Source organism: Pangasianodon hypophthalmus, chromosome 2, assembly GCF_027358585.1.
Source record: "Pangasianodon hypophthalmus isolate fPanHyp1 chromosome 2, fPanHyp1.pri, whole genome shotgun sequence".
In the NCBI taxonomy this organism is placed as follows: domain Eukaryota; kingdom Metazoa; phylum Chordata; class Actinopteri; order Siluriformes; family Pangasiidae; genus Pangasianodon; species Pangasianodon hypophthalmus.
This window is the reverse complement of record NC_069711.1, coordinates 16,120,087-16,140,979: the sequence shown is the minus strand read 5'-3', so window position 1 is coordinate 16,140,979 and position 20,893 is coordinate 16,120,087. Positions and strand designations below refer to the sequence as shown.

The 20,893-nt window shown below is 37.6% G+C and overlaps 1 protein-coding gene across 2 annotated transcripts; it reads left to right on the top strand.

The window, feature by feature from the left end:
• Positions 1-10,538: 10,538 nt before the first annotated feature.
• Positions 10,539-19,034, top strand: gata2b (GATA binding protein 2b). Of its 2 annotated transcripts, XM_026917189.3 has the most exons (5): positions 10,539-10,937; positions 11,530-11,994; positions 12,737-12,882; positions 16,942-17,067; positions 17,285-19,034. In XM_026917189.3, exons 1-5 carry the CDS (start codon positions 10,718-10,720, stop codon positions 17,531-17,533), a joined length of 1,206 nt encoding a protein of 401 aa, XP_026772990.1. In that variant the 5' UTR covers positions 10,539-10,717; the 3' UTR covers positions 17,534-19,034. The 2 variants fall into 2 exon arrangements, 1 of the variants encoding a protein (XP_026772990.1); XR_008300569.1 differs by lacking the exons at positions 10,539-10,937; positions 11,530-11,994; positions 12,737-12,882 and adding an exon at positions 15,583-16,779 and having other exon boundaries at positions 17,285-17,296.
• The last annotated feature ends 1,859 nt before the right edge of the window (positions 19,035-20,893 follow it).

Genomic DNA, 20,893 nt, shown 5'->3' with positions numbered 1-20,893 from the left:
ATCAACTGTTAATTTCAGTGAGCTTGTACCCAATGTAACCTCAGGTTCCTGTTCTTGGCTGACAGGAGTAAACATTAACAATAGCTGCAGTTAATTAACTAAATTAATGCCATCAACTGAAGCTCTTGGCCTGTATCTGCATGATTTTATGCATTGTGCTGCTGGCACATGATTGGCTGATTGGATTATTGCATGAATGAGCAGGCATACTGGGGTTCTGGTCTGTCAGTGTAATTTACAACACTGATGCACACTATTGGGCGGTGGAAGTTTAGTGGTCAAGGCTTTGGGCTGGATAAAAGTATATGTCAAATGAATAAATGTAAATGCAGCTATGTTTCTTTGTGTTCCCAATCCAACACTCATCAGACACAGTTCAGATTTTTTTGCTCCCTACCATAAGCTGTGAATACAGTAAAGTTTCAGATATAGCAGGTGAACAAATCTGACAGAAGTCATGCCTCCAAAATGAAATCATTTCTATCCACTTGCCTCCTCTGATCTGTGTCCAGTTGACTGGCTGCCGTGCCTGAGCTATGCTTGGAGACCTTCAGTATAGCTGATGTATCGTAACTCTGACACAAGGCCTGCCATAACTATTTATCTTCCTTTTGAAGGAAAGGGTGACAGTAAACTGTGGAAAAGCATGGCAGAACACTACTATCAGCCTTAGTGGCCAGAGTGCCAACGTTTTCCTGAACTTGCATCAGAAGATGAAATCATAGCTTTGAGATGAGCTTAAAATCGAAGTAACATAAATTTAGACCTGGCATCATCAGGTTTAAATATGAAAGTGAATATATTTGTATGTAAAAATGAGTGAATGGGATTGTGTGTATAGGTGGTAATGTGTGTGCAGAGAGAAAGAGAGAGAAAGACGTGCATACCTGTAGCATGCACCCATTTTAGCTGTATTCACAATGAGACGTGAGTCTATTCAACAAGCTCTGAGCTTCTATTAATACCAAAGGTCTCTGATCTGCCGACTACCAACCAGATATGATATTTCACAAACACTTACTAACATACACATGCACACACACTTACACAAAAGGCACACATGCACAGGTATGCAGACGGGCACACACACTTCATTTCAAAGGTCGTTTTATTAAAACTATGACATGAATTCCAGTTCTGTCTGGCAGAGGATATCAAATATATGTGAACATAAAACAATGAACTTGTTCATATTTATGAGCAGGGTTTACCGTAGATATGATGTCACAATCTATTTTTAATTTTCACAAAATCAGCAAAGAAGGATGAGATACTTAGTCAAACTGAATTGCTTTTGATGCTAGATTTGTTGTGGTTTTTTTTCTTTTCTTTTTTTTTTTTTGTGGTCATGTAATAAAATGACTGAAGCGACAGTCATTGCAAGAATGCAAGCTGCAGGTTGGTGTCTTATTAGTGGGAAATGTGTTTCAATACAATAACTTGTATTGACGACAGTTTGTGATTAAAGTTTTTCTCTCTTTCTCCACATCTGTCAGTTGGCTGTCCAGTGTGCATGAACATGCTAGCGTGTAATGTCTACAGTCTAGCAAATTTTATTATTTTACTATTCATTCAGGACCTTGGAGAAATGAAGGTATTTGAAAGCCTATCACTTAAAAGCAAGCTGAGGGTGACAGTGGCAGGAAAATATTCCCTAAAAACATTTGGAAAAAAGAACCTTGACAAATCTCAGTAAGGGGAAACATTTTTATGGACATCATGGAACAGCAGAACGCTATCTTTAGAAGATTACCCAGAAATCTTCCAGTTTTCTGATGTTGCTTTTCTACTCAGATGAAGTGATCTTTTTCTATGGCTTTTGATTGTATTCTAGTTACTAAAACCAGCTTGATTATCAAGGTTTTGTGTAACCCATGAAAATTTCTGTCTCATTATGTAGTTCTGTCATGTCATCTATCCACATTCTTCTGTTGTTGCAGATCATATAATTACGTACTTTGACCTTACATTTGTATTTATTCATTTAAGGGATACTTTTATCCAAGGTGGCTTATGATTGAGAGAACACTATTCAGCAATCAAGGGCCCAATAGTGACATACAACTTTTGGATCACCAGCTCACTGAGCCATCACTACATCTTTAGTCAACATCCTGTCATTACAACTCCACAAGATACACACATCATAAAACCAATCTGGAGGTCATGCAGGACTGCGGTCTCCTAGCATTGTCCGACATCTGCAAAAGGGAATTTCTTAGATGTATACTACTTGAAGCTAAATCTTGATCCTGCCCAACGCTGACAGCACATCACTGATGATGACCTTTGGAGCTCTTTCTGAAACTTTGGAGACACTAAGCTACATCCTGGTTACCCCTACACCTACCACAAACATACAAGTTGCAGATCACAAGAGGGCCTCCTTATACTGACTGCTTGTACCATTTATATCTAGAAACAGCCCCAGATGTCCAGATGTTGTTCACCTGTCACACAACTCAGCTCATTTCAATAACCAAATAGCCTTTCATAAAATCACATTATTTCATTATATATAATTATAATTTTATTATTTAATTCATGTTTGCTTTCTTACTCTCCAAAACAAAAGAATGCACACAATCTCTCAAACATACTGCATTTATTTCTCTCATTTCATTATGCAGTCATTGCTCTTTTGTAGTTGTGGCCCTTAGGCAGCAGTCTTTATTTAGCTAACATTGGACTTACAATTGTACTGAATGTTTGCTGATGTTTTGTGCTCTTCATTGCTATGGGTCAATGTAAGACATCTATGTACTTGTGTTATTGTGCCATTTACTGACAGCATGTCTTGTAATGGTAGGAGAATCTGAAATATGCAATAAAGAACAATGTTGAGAAAAGGTCAAGTACCAGATCCAGAGGCACCGATGAATTGGTTCAATTTTGAAGAGATAATTAATAAATAGGATTTTAATTATAAAATCTCAAATGTATTTTGTGTCAGTAAACAGTATTTTACGTATGTTAGATACATATTATATTTAAAAAAAAAACAGCATTTTGATCAATGAAATTCTAATATAATTTGATATCTATCATCAATATGCTAGAATCTTTAATGTACTTATTTGATGCTTTGATAATCATCCTGTAATTTCAAGTAACTGTGATATGAACCATGTGTTATATAATTGAAGGTTTCAGTACATCAACATTGTTACAGGCCGGTTTAATGTAGCCCAAAAGCCAATAGTTATACATTAATATCAGGGCCTAGTGTGTGTGTGTGTGTGTGTGTGTGTGTGTGTGCACAGTATTTGTTTAAAAAAAAAAACAACAAAAAAAAAACTCAATGATTAAAAGCACTGAGTTTTGAGTCAATGGGTTTTTCCACTGCCTCAGGACAGGGAAATATGTGCTCATTGAAAACACTGTGTCACTTGCATTCTTCACAACATAGAAAAACAAAACTACACTTTACATGGCAGCACTCCACTGTTCAAGGGTTTCAAACTAGGAGTGTGCACTGAATTCATTGTTCTTGTCATTCTTATCATCTTTTGTCCAGTGTAATTGAACAAAGTTGACTGACAGCAAAAAGGTCATCACTCCTCTGTCCTCTTTACTGTATAGCTATGCATTGAGAGCGGAAGCTTGCTCTACTGTCACCACAATATCCTGGCTGGGTGCCTGGTGCCTGGCTTGTGTGATAGAGAGATAGAAGGAGTGATGGAGTGAAAGATAGAAGGAGAGGTGGAGGGAAACCGGCAGTCTGCAGGCACCCAGTCCGGAAACCCTGAGTAGGCGACAGTTACCCAGCACATCCCCTTGAAGCTGATAGCATGCACATTCACATAAGCCATGCTGTTAAAGGACATGCATAAAGACACCTGAACACATTCAGCAAGTGATAAGATAATGTTTAAACTCTCTGAACAAGATTATACTTTTACAAAGACAATTTATAGGAATCATGGCACTAACTTAGTAGTCATACATCTGCTTTCGGTCAGTCCCTTTTCAGAGTTAGGGGCTGAAATATGATGGTGGGGTTGAATAGGGTTTAAAGGAGCTCTCTGTCTCATCATGGCCAGGAGATGGCAGTTTTGGATTAGAAATAATAGTGGAGGAACATCTGCTTCAGGTCCAACTCAATCATATGATTCTAACTCTATTTCATTTTCAAATATTCCTACCATCACCTCCCCTCCCTACTCCATTTGTCATATCAAAAAAGAGCCAGGCTTGTGTGTGTTTGTGTGTGAATCAGTGTATTGTATGACATTATGAAGTGAGGTAAATCTGTTCATATATAACTGACTTGAAGAATGATTATTTAGAGGCAAATGCTATATTTAAACAAGAGTGTAAAATTGTGAATTTCTGATTGTTTTAAAGTGTTTTAAAGCGTTATCATATTTATCATGTATGTTGTCGTGTGTGTGTGTGTGTGTGTGCAGGTTCTTGAGCATGTTGTTTATGTTTTAATATCCTGGTAATGTCCCCACAAAGATAGGAATATCCAACAGTTTTGAGCTTTCAGGGACATTTGGCCAGTCCTGACAAGGAAAACTGTTTTTGTTTGTTTGTTTATTTATTTATTTATTTAATTTTAAGAATCTAAAAGAGCCAAAAGGTTTCCTTTTGGTTACTGAGGTTAATGTTAGGGTTAGTTTTAGGTGTAGCCATAGCATTCATTAGCATTCATTATTAATAAACAAGTAGTAATACATAAATACTCCATCTTTTATACTAATGACAAGAACACCATCATGCTGAGATTATGTGTGTGTGTGTGTGTGTGTGTGTGTGTGTGTGTGTGTTTGTGTGTGTGTTTGTGTGTGTGTGTGTGTGTGTGTGTGTGGATGTGTGTGTGTGTGAGTGTCCGTTGGGGGCACCTGTCCCTCAGTGTGGAGAGGGATGTGTGTCTATAACACACACATTGCGGTGCACCAGCGCTCCGTTTCATACCGGAATTCAGCAAGCAACTGTGTATCCTGATGTGGTGAAAACCAGGCCTTGCAAGGCACCTTGGGTAAAGGGGGGAGGGTTATAATATGACACTGCTAAAGTAGAGCTAAAAAAAAAACCTCACACCCAAAAAACATATGAACCCTCGTCCAGGTCCATGTACATGTGTAATCACATGCACACACACGCACACACATAAAGCCAAATATGCAGTGATTTTTTGCAAACACACAGATACGATCCACGCACTCATCCCTTTAAGACTGATGGCTTACATTAAGACGGCTGGGTTTCTTTGTGTTGTGTTGAACTGAACCAAACCTAGATTTTGTGCCTAATCAAACCTACATGTTTTGCATAATTGTGTTGTAAGGTTTGAAAATATATTTGGTTCTGAGGGACCTCATCTTTCTGGGATGAGCATAGGATAGTCTTTATGATTACAGGAGAGGTTCTTAGAAGGTACAAGGCTACAGTATCCAGGGGAGATTATCCACTGACAAAAGGGTGGGTCTTGGGCAAAAACTGTTTTTGAGAAGTGAACATCTTCAAGGTATCCATATGGGAGCATCTACAGCAGAGTCACAAGTGTAAGAAGATCCAAGCAGGAGTAAAGCATCAGGATGAATCAGTCAGGTCCAGAGGGCAAGATGAGGCACAGCAGTAGATGTGTTTCAGGATCTGGCACTGCCGCCACATCAGGCAGCAGGAGTGCACATACAGCTTGACAGAGAGAGAGAGAGAGAGAGAGAGAGAGAGAGAGGAAACAGATTAAAAGGTGTGCTTGTTATAAAGGGTGTACAATGTGATCAGAGTGCAAACAGGGACTCAGTTTGCCCGAAATATTTAAGGTTTGCAAAGGCAAGACTGATGTCATCAGTAACTACAAGCAATGCTGATAGAGAACTGCTATATGTTAAAGGGTTTGTCCCTCTTAAAGGTTCTATGTGGATCTGTTTCCCTTTTAGAAAGGTTAGTTACAAATGTCCATATCTAAGACCCTCATCATGATTTTAATACAGATGATGTATGGTATAATTCAAATCCAGGGCCTGGAAGTGGAGCTCACTTCTGCAGAGTAGAAGGAATGTATAAGATGAGACACTTATTTGCTTAAAATCTTAATCCTAGTAAAAGTTGAGTAAAAGTTGAGTGAACCTGTCTGATAGCATTTGACATTCACTTAGGCTATGCACATAATTGAAGAATGTGTTATTACACATCTTACACTGTACATCTCAGTATAACATGCATAAAGACAAAGTATTATCTAGCCATTAAAAGGCATTAGAGGTGTGACAATGTCAACTAATTTCCCTGATTCTTTTGTAAAAACCTTCTTTACTGCCTTGTGATTTTATGATTATTTAAACAAAGAAAAGCCTTTTTGGCCATGTGTAACGTTTTCTCAGATTATTTGCAATTTGAAAAACCACTATAACAGTATTGAAAAAAACCCACATTGTGTGGTTGTTTAAGATTGTTCTTGTTATTTTTCCTAGAACAAGGACAGCATGATCGGTAGGTTGTCGGTGCAATACACCATAATAGCACCTTCCTTTTGCTCTCTGTGCAGGAAATGAACTACAAGGCAGTGAGGTAAGCAGGAGTTATACTCTTCAGCTTTGTTGTACAGATTGTTTGTACAGGGAACAGATTAAAGAAAGTGTTCTAAACATATATACAATCTTAGGATTTAATAAATATAATCAACTCAGGTAGAATCATCAATTATTTTGAAGATCTTTAGCCAATTAACCCAAGAACCAAGTAGCTCTTTTATAGGCATACTGTATATACGTACCTTTATGGTGTATATGATTTATCTAACCTTATATACTAACGTTATATCTATATTTACCTATTTATTATAGTTTTATTATAAAAATATGATTGAGTGCATAGGTTTTGATGACTTTTGATTCTGGGTGGGATAGAATTTTAAATGCACCTTTATTACACAGTATCTAATAAACAGAATTATTAAATCAGAATCAGAATCAGAAAAAGCTTTATTGCCAAGTGTGCTCACACACACAAGGAATCTGACTTGGTAAGTGAAGCTTCCAGTACATACACAAACATGACAGCAAGACACATAATAATAAGATTAAAAAAATGTATAGAAGACACAATGATGTTTTTCTATTTAAACATGGCTAAGACAGCAGTTATTTTGATTAGAAGGTCCAAAGTTTGCATCCACTTTAATTCATTGGATTGTACCACATTAAGGGGTCTAATAAATTAAACAAACTTCTCTTGTTAAAATCCTATGTAAAACATCACATTCAAGTTTAAACAGGCTAATGCTCAAGCAGACTATGAGCAATCAAGTAAAAGCTCAATGGAATCAGCAAAACACCCATCACAGTGCCTAAAAAAAGAAACTGACCTTTGACCTTTAAACGGATTGGAGAGGGGTAAAAAAAAAAAAAAAGCAAAGTGATTACCAACATTGAAATCCATCACAGACACAAAGACAGGAGAGAAGTGGGTGAAAATTATTGAGAAAAGACTGCAAGAGTCACAAAAATTCAAACAGTATAGGAGACTTGGAAAAAGTCTAGAGACAGGTGAAATAAAGGTCCACATTTATATCACATTTCAGAAATATCATTTAGATTGTTTCACTATTAACATCTTAACGTAAATGAGTGACCATTTTGTTGGGATACCTATAAAACTCAACCTGCATTAAATGTCTTGGTTTTATCATTCTGAAGTAAGGAGATGACTGAAGAAAGAGAGACTGTTGCACTATTACAGTATAAGATATTGTAGTTTAACCATTTCACCACACCCTCCATAGTATTCAGGTTTCCTTATATTTTTTGTTTAAAGGACATGTGCGGTAACTGAATTTTTTAACTGGCATTATTTATGTCTGCTATTTCAAAAACTCTAAATGTGATATAGATGACTGCCACTACTTCACAGCTAATATGGCTAATCTTCAAGTGCATAACCACAGCTCACATTGTTGCCTCAGCATTCTGATAATTCATGTAGCCAACCTTGAGAAAATCACAAACACTTCAGTTTGCAGCTGGCTATAGAGTATACAGAGAGGGTGTGGTGTTTATCTCCATCCAAATCCTATTGCTCATAGGGGGTTAGAGTTAAAAGGACAAATTGTACCATTATTATGCACTTTCCATGTCAATGCTACAATATTTTACATGTACAGCCAAGCCACATGCTGGCTGATGTGAAAACATCAGCATGTTCACTAGTTCATGAGTGACTAATATGTCATAGTAGTCACTCATTTAGAAAATATAAGGTAAAATAAAAACAAATGACTAAGCATGTTTTATAAAGTATTTCTTAAAAGCAAAAAGTGAGCTTTAATATCCTGGACAATGTTGGGTCATTTAGAAAATCTATTCCTAATATAAGATGGAAAATATCATTTTTAATAAAATCTGGTTACATCTGGATGACTTCTGATCTAACTTCATATTAACATTAATATTCACATTAACATTGCATGAACTCTTTCATGATGAAGACAGAAACACAAGGGCATATACACACTATTCGGTATAAGTATAGTATACTTCAGAACCTGACAAAATAATAAATAAATAAATAAAAATAAAAGCAATTGTGTAGTTATGTATATCTGTTATAAAGCATTTTGCATTATAAGTCATTTTGCTCAGCAACTGGAGATCACCTAGATGCCTATGTGGTTAACAGCACCATCAGCAATTAACAGCTAAATGGCTCTATTGCAAAATCCCATAAGCAGTAAATCAGTAAATTACTATGAATTAACAGATTATAGTTCATTGGCATCAAGCATATAACCAAACAATCTAAAACAAACCTGATTACATACTTCCCAATGATTCCTCTTAATAACTTGATTTTTGTAATCAGATTAGGGCAATTTAAGGTAATTTGGAACATTTCCACGACCTTTCCCTAAGATGTTTACATAATGGTTAAGAATCCTTAATGAGAATTTTATGAGACCAATCCCTGGTCATTTTCTTAGTATTGTTCTCTCCTTTCCCTTTTTCATTTCCTTGATCTCTCTGTCACTCTCTCTTTGATTTACCCTTTGGTGCCTCTGTGTTCTGCAATACACTGCCACTCAAAATGTACAAACACAAGGAGGATTTTTTGCATGTTTTATTGGCAGTCACATAAGAAAAATGTAAGCATGTTTTACAGCAAGTAACTAAACCTTTATATTTAAAGACCTATTCATTGTCCACTGTCAGATTCTAATGTGGCACTCAACCATCCCACTCTAAATTCAGTGCACTTCTTCAGAGAACTGGTTACAGTTACTGTGAATGTTGGTATCAGCTATAAGACAAAGTGAAGAAATTTGTTTGTAACAAGACTTGGAGCACTCATATCGTGTGGACTGAAGGTGAACCTGAATTACGAACGCTCGCCATGTTCTCTATGACTAGTGGTGATGAGTTCATTCTAAACAGGAAACAGTCATTTCACTATGTGAGACCACGGAATAAACTACAGCCTTATCATATAATAGCCTAAACTATCGAGCTGCTATGCCACGGTTAAATACATAAATATTAATCATAATAGCTTATATAAAAATTTGTTATTGTCTTATGGAAAAATTCCCTTATTTATCAGAAAGGTAAATTGTCAAATATGTAATATATGATTTTTAATCATCATCATTATTATTATTATTATTATTATTATTAGTATTAGTAATAGTAGTAGTAGTAGCAGTACTATGCCATGGTTAATACATAAATATTAATAGCCTATATAAAAATTTGTAATTGCCTTTTGGAAAAATTCCCTTTTTTATCAGAAAGGTAAATTGTCAAATATGTAATATATGATTTTAATTATTATTATTATTATTATTATTATTATTATTTGTAGTACTACTATAATAATAATAATAATAATAATAATAATAATAATAATAATAATAATAATAATAATAATAATGAATGTTGCCCTGTTTATTTAATGTTTTGCGAATTACTTCACTGATTAAACGACACTTGTTGTCTCTTGGACTGTTTGCACGTTACAGTACAGGCAGACCCCTGTGCTAGACCCCTTACCCCACAGACTTGCACACTGCTGATCCTCTCAGATCATGGCCTCATAAGCGCGCAGTGTAACGCATGAAAAGAGGCACCTGCGGTGAAAAGCGGGATCGCGTGTCAAGCGCAACAAAAGCCGAAGTCTAATTGGTCAGAAGAGCCAGTGTCGGAGACATGGACCCGCCTCTGTCTTCATAAACTGGAATTCCATTGCATGCACGCTGACAGTTCATCTGACAAGAGTGCGTGTATAGTGCGCTTTGACAGATTTTTATATCAAAACACAGCGCAGACGAGGACAGACGGGCGCGTGCAGCCCCACACCGAGGGCTCAGGTGGGATACTCCTGCAGCACCAGTGCAGGCAAGTTCCATTTTCGCATTTTTAACAATACATTTCCCGTCATATAAGCACAAAAGCACATTACATTTTGAGAAGTAGACTGTGTCGTTTGAGTAACTTCTCTTTGGAGCGCATCATCCTCTCAAACCCGCAGCCAGCCCGCGAGGCAAGACACACCGTGCAACACACACACTGCGCGATAACCATACCCGCTGTTCTGTTCCTCCCACAGGTCTTCTGTTTGTCTACATGACACACTGTACGGACAGAGGCTGAGAGGCTTGTAAAGCCAGGCGGAGACGCTGAACGATCCTGGAGTGAATAAAGAAGAGGTTTCTGTGAAGTGTCAGTTTCAGCGTTTCCCTCGGGGACACAGCCTGAGAGCTGGACCGAGGCTGGACATGGAGCTCTCCGCCGACTCCGCATGGATGATGTTGCCTACGTCCGACTCGGACGCTTCTCACGCTGGCTTGGGGCAGGGCACCGCGTACATGGAGCCATCATTACTGTCGCTGGAGGAAGTGGATGGATTCCTCAGTCACATTGATCCTCCAGGACATCCCTATTTCCACACACACACACCTCACCCTCAAGCACGAACATCCTACAGCCAGGTTCCAGGTGAGAAATCCGCGCAGCTCATCAAGCTTTATCATGCCAATTAGAGATCATCATGGATATAAGTGGATATATCATTTATTGTAATCACTCTTTTAATTACCTTGTTACTAATATATGTTTTACTTTTTATTTCCCGATTAGCCAACATTAGGAATTAGACTGGTGGGGCATTAAAATAAAAATTAAGTACGAAACATGAAAGCAGATTATTGTTTATTTAATGAACAAAACACATCTAAATGTGGGTTTACTGGTTTCTCAATAAGACAAAGCTAACTAAATATATTTCAAACCTTATTAGTGTTAATAAGCCTGAGTTTAACGAGAATTAGTCTTAGAATATAAATATATATATATATATATATATATATATATATATATATATATATATATATATATATATATATATATATATATATTATTTTTTTTAAATGATGTTATTGAAATGCAGGGGAAAAATAATAGGTCTACTAGACAAACACTTCCATCTTACCGTTTATATATGTATAAGAGTTAAAAGTTTGTGATAAGTTTCAGCAATGTCAGTACAGGGCTGTTGTGTAGGTCTAATTATAATCCACTTTATTTATAGCTCGTTTGCACGGTGGCTCTGTGTGCCACCCTCAGTTTCTGCACGCGCAAGCTTACCCTTGGCTGGAGGGCAGTAAATCGAGTCCTTCCGTGCTCCAGCAACCCATCACCTGGTCACAGAGTCCTTTGGGAAAGCCTGGTGGAGGAACCTCGGTCGGGATCTCGTCGGTTTATCCAGGCGCGTGCGCTCATGGCTCGGCCCCGCTGGCCACGCGCTGCAGCACTCAGTTCTACTACCTGCCCCCTACACCGCCCACTGCCGCGGCTCCCGAGCCGGACGCCACCAAGTACCCGGCACTTCTTCTGGATGGGACGAAAATGCAGAGCACAGGCCCGCTCCGGAACTGTACAGCGCATGAGGCGGCTCCTGTGCGTGCGTTTCCAGCGTACGCGTTAACAGGAGCGCGCGAGCACGCGGCGGGAGACTTAACGGCCAAATCAAAGAGCAAAGGACGCACCGGATCGGGTGCGTATCATAAAACTCTGCTGATAAGAACAGAACTGGAAACTTTAATACAGGTTTATCACCGACCTGAAAAGTCAGACATATGCCCTACACGTTCTATTATAAAATGGGAAAATTCTGAACGTCTGTTTTTGTTTCTGAATGTTGTATTTCTTGTGTCCACAGGTCAGTAATGATGTAACAGCAGATTATAAATGTGGGAAATAAGCGATGTAATCCCTTACACTGTCTTTTGACTTGTCACTGAAAGCAACCATATTATTCTCCATAAGTTTCAACAGAAGCTAGTTTCTCATAACAAAAATAACATCAATTTAGAAGTAGCTGGAAGAAGATCATAATGATTAAATTGATAAGTGAAAAAATTAATAAAGCATTTTCACCCATTTGCCTTTCCTCTTTTCCTTGTCGCTGGGGTGGTGACATCTTTTGTACCTTTAATATGTATCTTTCACCTGCATGTGGTGTACCTTTAATTAACTTTTAGAGTAAAGCATTAAAGGTACATCAGTGGTCCTGATGCTTCAATTATGTACCAATTATTTTTAAAAGCATACTATATTATATATACTATAATACTATATTCACATTTCCAGGTGAAAGATACAATACTAAAGGTGCAAAAATGTATCCTTTATGATACCACCCCAGTAACAAGGAACAGTACAGTTAGGTGTTTTTATTCCTGAGACTATACAGTGTGTTTATATTCAAAGTGATTCATATCCTCTGTGTGTGTCAGAAGGACGTGAGTGTGTGAACTGTGGGGCTACCTCCACTCCCTTGTGGCGGCGAGATGGCACAGGCCATTATTTGTGTAACGCATGTGGACTTTACCACAAGATGAATGGCCAGAACCGACCTCTCATCAGACCCAAACGTCGACTGGTAAGTGATATATAGCGAACATACTGAAATGTTCCCACATTAAAATATTGTAGCTGATCCCACCTTTAGCATTTTAGATAGTGTGTCAACACTTCACATCAAGACCAACTGTTCAAATCAGATTTAATATACAAAACTGCAGAAACCTTTTCTCAAAGGTTTAAAAAGGAGGGTGCAAGGGCAGAAACTGTAGGACTGTTTGGAATGGTGATTTACACTGCCATTGTGGTTGGTGAATGGAGGTTTACTTGAGTTACACACACAGACAGAAAGCAGGTTAAACAGACTGAGGTTAATAAAGATGGTGAAAGAAAGAGGGAGATACACAAAGAAAGAGTAAGCGAATAAAAGCATGGTCATATCAGAAGGCTTAAAATAGCAACTAATAAATTAGAATTAATTAGAATTATTTAGCCAATATGTGTAAATTTAATCAGATATCAGCTACAGCTACATTTCCTCAACTTGCTTTCCTCTAGCCTCTCAGTTAAGTTAGAAGGTAGTTTGAACGTTGTTGTTACATGATCAGGAAAGGAAAATAAATTATGAATGGAGTAGCTATGTAGCTGACTTTTTTGGGCTTTGACCTTTTAAAGCATTTCTAATGCATTCTTTTCATCAAAAGGCATAATTTATAGACTTCAGGATAATGTCTATTTATTAGTGCTGTGTCTTTGGGCTGACTTTTTAGGTAGCTGTAAAGTCTAGTGCACACTACACATTTTAGTGACAGACTAATTGTGGGGCTCAGTGACTGCTCATAATTTGAACAGTTCAGTGATGCAATTTTCTGTCTGCAAGTGATTGCTGAGGCTCCAATATTTTCAAGCATGTTTGCTTTTCTCTGAGATAAATCACATAGTCTGGAACCCCTCTGTGATTGTTGCAAGAATAGCAATGAGAAACAGCCAGTGAGAGTCAGAGAGGAAGCCAAATTCATCTCCCAAATGGTCATTAGGACAGCACAATATAAAAAAGCTATGCTTTTCACACAGTACCTCCAGTTCTCTTTGCACAACAGACAGTCCTCACTACCTGTGTCTCCCCAACCACTAATTCCTCCACATTTTCTCTCATCTCTTTTTTCTTGTTTCTGTACAAAATAGTGACAAAGCCACAAAGTTACATGATAGATAGAACAGCTGTTGTGTTCAATTTTGCAAGAAAACAGCATTTGGGGATCAGACACACTTTGGTGGGGATCTCTAGGTGAAAGTTTGTGTAGTGTGTGCAAGTCATCATGTCCCTATGTCCGCCAAAAAACTGATCGCAAGTCTTTGTAGTGTGAATGGGTCACCAATTCTTTAATTTTGAAAGTCATATAGTGTCAACTTGGCTTAACATTACTTATATTTATATTTATTTTCTGTATATTTAATATATGATGTTAATGCTATAAAGTGACTTGAAAGGTGTGCCTCAAATTAAGTTCAAATAAAGTAGCTGTGGGATCTGGCTGGCATTAGCTAATGCAGGTTATCATTATTATTATTATAGCTATCTAACATAGCTAGCTGGCAAGATTCCTCATCAACCAGTTTTTCTGTGCAAATATGAAAAAGCCCATCTATGGTAATCGTGTATTGTAAAACTTTAGTAGGGTAATAGGGACACAGTGTAACCTCCATTTCATATATCCCTACCAACTTTCAAGACAAATCTATTCCCATGGGTAATGTTATTAGCTATGTATGCAACTTAAATATTATCATTACAACAGCACAGCTTGCAAACATAAATGCCAAGCATAAAACAATTAATTTATTCATTCATCTTCAGTAACCTCTTTATCCTGGTCGCACTGATCATGAAACAAGAATGCACCTTAAATGAGACACTAGACCATTTCAGGACACCTCGTTCACCCACACATTCACACTTTGGGGCAATTTAGTGGTAGCTCAGTGGTTATGGTATTGGTCTACTGGTTAGAAGTTTGTGAGTTTAAATCCCAGCACCACCAAGCTGCCACTGCTGGGCCCTTGAGCAAGACCCTCAACTGCTCAGTTGTATAAATGAGATAAATGTAAGTTGTTCTGGATAAGGGCATCTGCCAAACACTGTAAGTGTACCATGTTTTTAACTTGAGAAACTGTAGGAAACCCACATAAAATTGTTTGGATTGACTCAATTGCTTGAAAATGGGACTCTGTCTGTGTGGGTGTGTGTGTGTGTGTATGTGTGCAGACCGTGTGTTCATTTCTGTGTCATATCCAGTTACCTGTATAAATCTTCTGCATGGCTTTAATCGTGGCCCCGTTTCCATACGTGAAGAACTAGCTATTAAAGATTAAAGTACTAAAGGAATTGTTTGTGAAGGCACACTGAAAGAAAATAGTTCAAATTAGTTAACTGGTCTTGGCCTACTAAACTTAAGTGGCTTGGGAATGACTATTAAAAGACTTTTAAAAGAAATTAAGTAAAAGTAATTTACTAAAAATTGAGCATGTCTTAATTTTTAAAAAATATTTTATTTATTTATTTAAAAAATTAGTTATTTATATTTAAAAATTAAGACACGGTTAATACTTACTTCTGGGGTGTTTACTTTAAACTGAACACTGTGTATACAGGTCGCGCAGGTGAATATTGGAACGAACTACTAGAGCTCCAAAGCGTGGGGAGGCCTCACAACAAATTAAAGTAATGTTTGATTTGTTGTGTCCGATTTTAGGTTCATTAGACTTTAAAATAAAAACATTACCATTAGCAAAAGAAATATGTTGTTATACTGAGTTTTCAATCGCAAAAAATATTGGACACCCTTTACGTGGCTACATCTGGGTCACGGTACAAATGGTTCAGTCCTGTCCAGCAGGTTCAACACTGAAACGCGGTAATCGCAGTTGTTACGGAAGCCCGAATGATTCTTGCGTTTCCTTGAGAAAATACATTGTGAGACCCAAAAAGGCGAGAAAGATAAGAGAGGGAAAGAGAGCGACGCTTCAGTGCGAGGTGCTGGTCGTATGTTTGGGCCTGTCCGGCAGAGGCGGACCGCTCCGGTGGTTTCCGGGGCCGGATGTCTGCTCGGTCCCGATAGAGGCGTTAAGCGCCTGCGGAGAGCCTACTGATGTTTCTAGCTCATAATTCTGTACTACAGGACAGGAATAAAACAAGAAAAAAAAACATAAAAGGGGAAACGAAAGAGGCTGGAAGGAAAAACAGAGATGGAGGTAGACATGTAGGTTTACACAGCCGATATGTGGGAAGATTTAAGAGCAGGACTGCAGTTTGGCTGCGTGTAAAACCGCACACTACAACAGGTTATTAATATTAATGAGTCACATGATAGGAATCATATGAATTGCATTGCATTGCATCAAGAATGTTACAATAATTTAATTGCAAAATATTGCTCAATAAAAATTAGCCTAGTCATTTTTCAATTAAAAATAGCCTATTTTTAAATGTATAATAGAAATAATATTCTATTTATAAGTTTGAGATAAACATGAGCAACTATCAGTGCACTCTTATTAGAATTAATCACAATTTTTAAAGGAACCAGTGAGCTTTTGCCATCATATCCAGACAGACAGGTGGCCTGGTGGTGTAGCAGGTAGTGTTGCTCTACAGCTCCAGGGTTCCAGGTTCGATCCTGAGTCTGGGTTACTGTCTGTAGTTTCACATGTTCTCCTTGTGTCTGCATGGGTTTCCTCTAGGTTCTCTGTTTTCCTCTCAAAAAACATGCTGATGGTAGATCAGTTACACTAAATTGCCCATAGGTGTGAGTGCGTGTGTGTGTGTATGGTGCACTGTGCTGGACTGGCATCTCATCCAGGGTGTATTCCTGCCTCATGCTCAGTGTTCCAGGGATAGGCTCCAGATCCACTGCCAGCTGGACAAGGATAAAGCAGTTACTGAAGTTGAATGAATGAATGTAGACAGATACAATAGGTAAAATAGTAATAATGACCACTCTACTCCACTAATTAGTAATTCAAACACAAAAACATAACATCACTTCAAATTTGCCAGTACATCAGATTTTCATTAACCATGTCCATTAACCTAAATTGATCATTGTTCCTTTTTGTGCATGTGTGTGTGTGTGTGCAGTCAGCAGCCAGGAGAGCAGGTACTTGCTGTGCAAACTGCCACACGGGCACCACCACATTGTGGAGACGTAACACCAATGGAGAGCCTGTTTGCAATGCCTGTGGCCTCTACTACAAACTGCACAATGTGTGTATCACTCAACTTGTTATATTCATACTTCTAGAGCTGAAAAACCCTTGCTGTTTCCTTGCTATCCAAAAACCATTAAGGAAAATCAGGGCCTGTGATTCTATATCAGGTTTAATACAGACTATGGCATTTCATTTTCAGTACAATACAGTAGTCAGTTACTCTGTTGTTGGTACTCTCTATTTCTATGTATATTTGTGCTTATTTTTATTAGATGAACCGCCCGCTCACTATGAAGAAGGAAGGAATTCAGACTCGCAACAGAAAAATGTCCACCAAATCTAAACGAAGGAGAGGCGAGAGCTCTCATCAATTTCACTTCAGCAGATTCATGCAGGACAAACCACATGGCTTTAACCAAATCACCAATATTTCTCATCACGTTAACATGACTCCACCTGTCAAGTTTCATCCAGCCTTCAGCCACATGCACCATGCTAATTTGGTGACTGCCATGAGCTGAGCACCATGACGAGGTCTTTTTGTGCATTAGTGAAATCGCAGAGACATTTATTTAAGTGCTTAATGAATATACAGTTTTAGAATAATGTTTTTGTACATTCACACATTGAAGCTAGCTAACTAAATGAGGTTGTTGTTTTTTTAAAAAAAATGATCATTAGTTGACTGTGTAATAAAGTGCACTTTATACCAAAACCCAGTGATATATTCTATGGAGGATTGTAAGATCCAAAGGTTTTTCTATGCAAACACTGCATTTGGTGGAGGATTCTTTTAGAAATCTTTTGAATCGCCCAGTCATAACATCTGAGTGTTGTACAAGAGATACAGAAGAAAACCTGGGGTTTTCAGAGCATGTAAGTGGTGAATGCTGAGACAGTGGGATTTTACAGTCCACTTTATGAAAGGACTTTGTGTGTCTGTGTGTGTCTGATAAAACTGTGAATGTTGAACAGTGTAAAAAAAGTGTTGTGTTATTTGGTTTCTGATACTGCCCCACTTCCACCTCCACCCTTCCTCCATTAATGAGTTACAATCATGTGACAGCAAAACCCTTTACTAAATTTTCTAGCAATAACACATTTATCAGTGTTCCAGCAATTCGATCTCCTTGTTCCCCCAATACCTTCAGTGAAGTTGAAGTGTTCTTTTATTATATGCATTTCAGTAAATAAAGTGCTATTTATCTGATTAGAGAAATGTCTATTACAGGGATTCCGATTCTGAATCTTGGTGATTTACAGACCTTATGCTAATAGCCATATGGTCTAATTAAAATGATATTAACTATCTGATGAGCCCCCTTGGGTGTGTTTGAGCTCCAGGAGAACATCTCCTCCAATATGTACTGTATTCCATACTTAAATGTCTATGTAACTATGTTGATCACAGGCATCCAAAGTGACACGTGTGGCTGTGAGCTGCACACACGCCTCTGAGACACAGATTTTATCAGCGTGATGAGCAGATTAGAAGAATGAATGGAGCACTGGACTCCAGAGGGATGGAGACATGAGATAACGCTGAAAGACTAGGGTGAATTCTTTACTCTTGACTGCAGGAGAGCTGATAGGGAGCATTTGGATTTTATAGAAGGGGCAGCCTCTCTTTGTATCTCTCAAACTGCACACAAGCAACAATACCATATCTGTTACATTCATCAAATCTTAGTAAGATTTGCTATTACAAGAACATGTAAGATCTTGAGAACAGGCAAATAATTACTCTTGACAAAACAACATGCATAGAAGATTAATAATTCTTATTATTATTTTGCAATAATGCTTGTAATTGTCAAAACCAATATTACTAGCTAATAGCTGAATAAAAGTTTTTAAATTGATTAGCATCACTCTGTAACGTTAACCTGATAGTTAAAACAATACAATCTAGACATTAGCAAAATACTCCAAGCCACCAAGTAATAATATGGTAGGGTATTTGTCCACTGCATTACAGAACAATGTCAAATTGCATGCTCTTGTACGCTTGTAAGATAACATAAGTGTAAACAGTAACAGCTAACCAGCTAGCAAGCAAATATCATTGCTTAGTTGTCAAATTAAGTTCATTACAGCAAATGTAAAGTACACAGAATCCATTTGACCTTAGTCCACAGTAACGCTGTCCAAACTCATCAATTCTCTAATTTGTACACATCTTTAAGCAGCATGGTGACATTTATAATTACTTATAAGACACTCTTACAAGTTTAACAAATACAAATGAAAAAATCTTAGGTTTGACTGCAAAAGAGCTTCTCAAAATCAAGGCAATGAGTTTGCCGTATTTGTAATGATAAATTATATATCAATGTATTCCCACATTATTTCACTCAATCTGCTACCATCTGATGGATTGTGGCTGTGTATATGAGACTATGAGATAAAAAATACAAATTTAAGTTAATCAAGTAAGCAAAAACTTGAACTGTGAATTTTCTTTGGTGTATTGCTGTATAAATTGCTATATACTGTATACAAAATTATTATATGATTCTAATATATATTTCTAACTTTTAACATATTGGTATAGAAATTGTAAAATAAACATGAAATTAATTATCTGAAAGATCTAAAATATTTGAAATATTAAAAGTTCAGTCTCATAAGAATAGCTGGCTAAGAAAAAGTGCACTGTCTTGTAATTTACTGAAGATTAGCATGAAGCATTTGCAAGGTCTGGCCCAACAGGTGTGTGTTTACATCAGTTCTGAATGAAACTGGGGCATACGAACCCTCCCACCCTAACACACATTCATCTTCTTTCTTTCCCCTTTCTTTCACTTTTCCCCTTCATTTACGTATCATCCTGTTTAGTGGGTAAATTAATTCATCCCTCTGTGTGAAAACAATGCCTCCTTTCAAACGGCGAACGCCAACTGTAAATGCTCAGTTCCCCTCTCCTGGGACATTGTTGTGTGGTGAATATTCGTGGGGGTGTGTGAGAGAGAAAGGTGTGTTTATGTGTGCATTCTGTTGTGGGTCTCTCAGGACATGGTGACAGATCTGCTGTCTTGCTCTACCGCTCTCCTTCTCCATTCTTTTCTTTCCCTTATCCTAGTGGTTTTGTGGTTTTGTGCTGAAAGAAATGTTTGGAGGGAGGAAAGAAGGCTCCAGGTAAGACTCTTGCATTATCACAATGGCAAAAACACATGTGTGTAATAACATTTTACCCACAAAACACACATTCACCCAATCATGCCTGTAATTTTTAATAGACGTTTCTCCACGGAGATTAACTATTTAACTAGTAAACTGGGTTATGAATAGGGAGATGGTGTAGGATGACTCTTTAAAGCTTAAAATGATCAGCACTGTATAATCAGCACAATTTATAATAAATGCACGACTGATACACATGGATTCTATGCTATGGTTGAGATTTTTAAGGCACTCTCCATTGCCACTGACCAACACTACATTATAACATTGTACCGTTTTTTATTTGATGTATTTCACCATGTTTCCTCTTAAAAATGTGCAGAGGAAAGAAAAATAGGATAAAAATGTATAAGACCACAGAGCTGTGGAACAGAAAAAAGGAAACAAGAAAGATACAAAGAAAGTCACTAAAGAAGCTGGAGAGGGGGACAGCCACTGATTTAAGATAAGCAGGCTGACAGACAAATATTTGCAAAATGTGCAAGGGGGAGCAAAAGACATACATGCACACAGAGGCATAAAGACAAAGAGAAAAATTCACTGATATAATACAATATATGCACTAATATGATTAGACAAAAAAGTCTTAACCTACACCAAATAAAAAGCTGAGTTATATCTGTTTTTACAGTTGTGTTTTGTTTTTAATAACTGTAAAATTTTGTGGGTCCAGTAACCTGAGTGATGTATCAGACAGA